Source organism: Myxocyprinus asiaticus, chromosome 23 (genome assembly GCF_019703515.2).
Source record: "Myxocyprinus asiaticus isolate MX2 ecotype Aquarium Trade chromosome 23, UBuf_Myxa_2, whole genome shotgun sequence".
Taxonomy (NCBI): domain Eukaryota; kingdom Metazoa; phylum Chordata; class Actinopteri; order Cypriniformes; family Catostomidae; genus Myxocyprinus; species Myxocyprinus asiaticus.
The window spans coordinates 33,999,526-34,005,525 of NC_059366.1; the positions used below are offsets into that span (position 1 = coordinate 33,999,526).

Consider the following 6,000-nt stretch of genomic DNA (forward strand, 5'->3'; position numbering starts at 1 on the left):
CAGTATTAGGAAATATTGCAAGCCAGGTTCAAACTTGCATCAACCGTATGAGCACCAGTGCTCAATATTTCAGAGCATGTTCCCTAACCACTTGACCACAGCTCTAACTCTAATGCATGGTTTATTATTTATGCAGAAGAAAGAAGAATGTGTGTGAATGAATCTTCAAATGTATGCACAGGTGTATCTTGTCTCTCCAAGCTCTGCAATGTCATGTGCTCTGTTGAAGTCTGTTGCCTCAGGCATAGCCTTTAGCACCTGCTCTATTTATTTCAGATAGTAGAAGCACTGTGGCCAATAAAGTGTCACTCAGTGGATTCTAACTTTTAATTCCTCTGCTCTGCTCTGATCTTGAGTCCTTCATTCCCTTCTCTCTGCATCACTGTCTCTCTCATTCCCTTGTTTTTTCTCTTTCTCTCTCTGTCTCTGTGCTTAACATGTGTCTAGTTGAAATGAAAGCCCAGGACAAGAGCTCACAAGAGCCTGCAACAATTCCAACAGACAGCAGTCAGTCCAAAGGTAAAACAAATCAATCAATAAAAACAGAGGATAAAGGTTTGGTCACACTAGACTTTAAGCATGCAAAATTGCTTCAAATTCCAATACAAATATCAGCAGGCGCAGGATATGAGACTCTAGGGCTTCTGTTTTTAATAAATAATCCATTTAAAATTAGTTCAAAATGTGTTTCTGTTCTACTACTACTACTACTGCTGCTGCTTCTACTACTACTACTATTTCTAGTTTCTGTACTACTCTAGTTTACTCTTGAAACTCTGCATTGCGATTGCTAATATTGCTGGCTCTTGTATTTTAAATTACATTGTGATGTTCCTCATTTGTAAGTTGCTTGGGATAAAAGTGCCTACTAAACGATTAAAAGTAAATGTTAAAATATACCATCACTTAAAATGTAAAACACTTATAGTTCAGTTCAGTTATACTACACAACATGCAGCTATTTGTATTGAGCCGAGAGGTCAATCTGTGACATTTAGATCCTCTATTGTAGCTTCCCAAGTTACAAGCTACTAATAACTTATTTAATTTAGTTAAGTTACTACTGTCACTATTTTAGTTAGTTATTCCCCACACTGCTTTGCATGTGCTTGCGTTTCCACAATCCCATGTTCACATGCTTAAAATGGAAGTGGAAGAACAGTCTAGTGTGACCACACCTTAGACCTTAGACAAAAACACACACCTCATTTTCCTCAAAAGTCCCCATTTTCAAGAAATGTCACTGTCTCTCTTACTGTCTTACTCGTTCAGCTAAAAGTGATCCAGGCCCACCCAGAATATTAGAGATTATTCTTTGACTTCAAATATATATTCATAAACTAGTTTAAAACTGCATAAATTCTGATTTTTGAAAGAACTATTTGAATGCATTGCTTCTCTTCTGTTAAGGAAAATTTGGTAAAAGATAAAAAATGGGCAAAAACTCGGCCCATCCATTTTTATTGAGGCCCACCCAAAAGTAATTTCCTGGCTACGCCCTTGCTTCACTTCCTTTCTCTCTCATTCACTGAAAAATCAGGGTCACTCTACACAGTTCCAGATCGGCAGAGAAAAATACAGAGTAAACATGTTGGCATGCCTCCTTAAACTGAGTTTGATGAATGAGCTGCATGCCCACCTCACGGACATTAATAAATCAAACACAAAGCGTGTGTGATGGGAGTGCATGGATGACGCAGTGCGAGAAAGCTGATAAATCATGTGTGATAAGAGTTTTGCTGTGCTGTCATTTCAGGAACCTCAGGGTCAGCTTCCCTCTTATGACCGCACATACAAACTCCCAACATTCCATTTGTATTCATTCCCTCCTGTATTTGACAGGAAAATATTTAGTACAGTGTCTTTGTGTGTGTGTGTGTGTGTGTGTGTCCATGTTCATAAACAGAATACCTATGCACAAGTTAGTAGAATTTTAAGTTATTTCATCAAAATAAAACTGGTTCTATATATTCAACATGAAACTCTAATCGCAATCCATTTTACTTCTGTAATCTGACATTTTTCCAAGTGAAACAGTATATTAATAGAAATTGTAATTAGAACTTGGTTTTATCCATCAGAAATTGATTGGATTGTGAAAAGTGTTACATACCAGAATGGAGCATGTTAGAGGTTAAAAAAGTAAAAGGAATTTGTGGCATCAGCTGAAAGAGAAAGTTGTTTTCAAGCAGAGCAAATTATTGCATTTAAAAAAAATAAATATAATGATAATGAAGACAAAATTTGGGTAGCACTTTTCAATAAGGTTCTATTCATTAACATTCATAAATGCATTAGGTATCATGAACTAACAGTGAGCAATATTTTTTTTACAGCATTTATTATTCTTGATTGTTATTTTTTTTATTAATATTTTTTAGTTCATGTTTGTTCATAATGCATAACATTTTTGCAATAACAAACTTTTAATTTTAAAAAGTTTATGTTGGAATTAACATTAACCCATATTAAATGATGTAAAAGTACTGTTAATTATTAGTTCATGTTAATTAATATAGTTAACTTATATTAACAGATACATCCTTATTGTTAAGTGTTACCACATTTTGTTTTATTATTATTATTATTATTATTATTTTTTTCAATAAGACCAGGAACATGTATTAAAGTAAATAGGGTCAATTTTGATTTCATGTTGATTTAATTATGTCACCCTTGTACATTAGAGCTGGTTTAAGGGATAGTTCAAGCAAAAATGAAAATTCTGTAATTTTTTGCTCACTGTTATATTGTTCCAAACCTCTATGACTTTATTTCATATGTGAAACACAAAAGTAAATATTTTTCAGAATGTCTAAGCTGCTTTTCTCCATACAAATTAAGTGAATGGTGACCTTGGTTGACCTTGGTTCCCATCCACTTTCATTATGTAGAAAAGAGCAGCTTGGACATTTTACTAAAAATATCCTTTTGTGTTCCACGCAAGAATGAAGATCTTTCGGGTCTTGGAATGACATGAGGGTGAGGAAATGATGAACCATCCCTTAAACTATTTGTTGGTTAACATGTACACTTTGTTTTGACTTCATTGTGCTTACTTGTTTGCTTCCTCCAAGATGGCCAAGTTGATAAGTGCGCACAGAGAAAGGAATGAGACGACAATCAGCCTCATAGGAACGAGTGCCGGCAAACTGTGTGAAGGCAAACATCACACCAATTTTGTCCCGCTCCAGGGAGTCGCCCACAAACACTGGGAGAAGAGATGACCCCCATTCCATTCACCAACTTTCCTTCTATTCACCTTGTCTTTCCTTTCCATTTCTTCATATTAATGTTAAATCAAACATATAGCTGTGTAAAAAGGAACAAAATAAGAGTTTGAACATATCAGAAAGAGTGCAGGAGACGAAGAAGCTGGAGGAGGGCTGCTATAACTCACTGACATGCTGCTTGATCAATAGTGTTTCAACTCGGCATTCTTGTGCTGTATCTGAAGTGGTTTTAATTAGATGGATTGCTCAAATGCATCCTAAAATCATTCTGATACTGTCAACTACGCACTTATTTGTAATGCTTTGGACAAAGAGCAAAGCCAAGGCAGAATTTTCCATCCTGCTAACTTGTATCAAAACATTCAGACCAAATATGATCAGATTCTATAGCCCTGTCCAACAAATAAAGGGACATTTCACCCAAAAATGAAAACTCATTATTTACTCATCATCATGTTGTTCTGAAACTATATGACTTAGAGCACAAAAACAGATGTTAGGCAGAATGACAGCCTCAGTCTCCATTCACGGTCATTGTATTGAAAAAAAAATTGTAATGAAAGTGCATCTTCCAACAGAGGAAAGAAATTAATATGGATTTGTAACGACATGAGGGCGAATAAATGATGACCGAATTGTCATTTTTGGGTGAACTATCCCTTTAAGATGTCTTTCAGGTGAATAACACTAAAATGGCTGTAAATGTCAGTTTGTGCGTGAGTGTGTGTGCATACACAAGCCAGTGATGTCACTTTAAAGGGTTTTCACTTTGTATGTGAGCTTCAGAACCAAGTCAGGTCAAATAAGGAGAACATCTCTTGATTGTAATCGCATATCGAGTGGTGACGCTCGTCCTTGTAGCACGCTATCAACAAGTCCTCAGCTTTGACAGGGACGCTTGTGCACGATTCTCCTTTTGAAACAACACGTCATGCTCGCAGAGCCCCCATGTAATCTCTGACTACTGCGAATGCCTGTTAAAAAAAAAGAAAACCTCAGTTGTATCAAACTGACGTGGCCGTTTTTGACAAGTGTGCTAACAGATGAATTCCTTTAAGGTTTATCCAGATGCATGCCAGCATTGTTTCAAATGTTTTAGTTACATTCCACTCCATCTTCATCTCTCTCTCACTCTATTTTCCATGCATAAATAGATGTTAAATCTCACTTGCAAGCTTGTGTCTGCATCTCCGAACATCTGCCTTATTTCATGAGACACGTATTACATGGTCACAAACTGGTGGTGGTAAAAAATGGTATATACTAAGCTTGTGGCTTTGAATGAATTCAATTCTACTTAAGGTGATGAGTGATACACTTTCTTAAAAAAAAAAAAAGTAGTAGTTCTGTCCTTTTTTGGATTGTTTTTTTTTTTGTTTGTTTTTTTTTTGGGTTGGTTGGTTGGTTGATTTTCTTGCATCTAATGTTTTGGTTGATTAAAAAAAGATGTATTCAGAAGGATAATTTGCTCCTTTAAGTAGTGCCATACTGTATATCAGATAAACTTCTGCCTTCATTCTTTGATGTTTGCTTTGCTATAAAACAACTATGAATAAAGTTATAAAGTTGTTTCCCTGGGCATCATGTCTTTGTTTTTTATGGTGAGACCCTGTCCAGCAGGTAATTTCAGAATACAATGAAAGTGCTACGGTTGACATTAAAACTATGAATATCTTTGCATTTGGTTAATTATTCTCAGCTCTTGATGGCTCTGGGTCACTGGTACATCACAAACACAAATGTGCACTAATGTTTGTAATGCATTCTAATGTCAAACATCTCTCTTATAATTGAATTTGCCTGCAGCACATAAAGGATAACTTTGCGCTTGTGATTGATTACGAGCTTAAGATTTTCTATGACTATGGAGAGTCATATCAAAGTACTTGACTGAAATCTTTGCCAAATTCCAATCGAATGTAAGAGTCGCTATGCCATACTCACTATTGAGGACAGAGCACTTGAAGTGAGTATTTTGAAGGATGCAGAGCAAACAGCCACTGTGGCACTTGCATATTGTCTCTCTGTGTGGTGTTTAGAAAAACAAACGTGAAACTACATGTATACAATTGAGGAATATTTTCCGCCGGTAAAATTACATTTCTTCAGGTTTCAAAATTAAGCGCAAGGCCTGGCTAACAAGATTCACATGATTATAATTAGAAAAATTACTTCTTGGAGTATCCATCATTGGCTTTGTGGAAGGCAGGATCAGCATTTTAGGGTAGCCTAGGGGGGCTGTGCAAATATATTTACAACAACGTTTTTCTTCGTTCTTTGCTCAGAGCTAAAAAAAAAAAGTTTGAAACAGTCGAGCAGTGGTATACTGTTTGTGAACATTCAGACACCAGCCAGTGTAACACAAAAGTATAAACACTGTGGCACAATCAAAACATTGCCCTGTTTGTTTGAGCATGCTGATCAGCTCAACATAGCAACATTGGCGCAACCAATTGTGCAAGTTTGGGGCGGGAATATCTGCTTTTCCAACCAATGGAAGACCCAGAAAACCTGTTTGAAAACATTCCTTATTTTTGGAATTCTGTTTGTTGACACTAGTGGCTCCAAAATTTCACACTTCACCTTTGAAAAAAGCTTGTCACACAAGTAGTCATTTATCTAAGTACATAATCATTGCAAATTACATTTATATTTTCAGAGTGTCTATCTGCACCCCGGTGTAAATAGCATCTGCTACACAGAGCAGCTATTTGCTCACCAATAGTCTGGTGTAACCACAGAAATATAATATACAACAATATATTTC

At 36.1% G+C, this 6,000-nt stretch overlaps 1 protein-coding gene across 2 annotated transcripts in view; it reads left to right on the forward strand.

The window, feature by feature from the left end:
• macrod2 (mono-ADP ribosylhydrolase 2) overlaps positions 1 to 4,812 on the forward strand; it is a 790,103-nt gene extending 785,291 nt beyond the window's left edge. Inside the window, exons 19-20 of one of the 2 annotated variants that reach the window (XM_051651963.1) lie at positions 448 to 519; positions 3,078 to 4,812. In XM_051651963.1, the coding sequence (XP_051507923.1) occupies positions 448 to 519; positions 3,078 to 3,115 (110 nt within the window). In that variant the 3' untranslated portion in view covers positions 3,116 to 4,812. The remainder of the gene's footprint in view (positions 1 to 447; positions 520 to 3,077) is intronic. The other variant, XM_051651964.1, reaches the window with a different exon arrangement.
• The last annotated feature ends 1,188 nt before the right edge of the window (positions 4,813 to 6,000 follow it).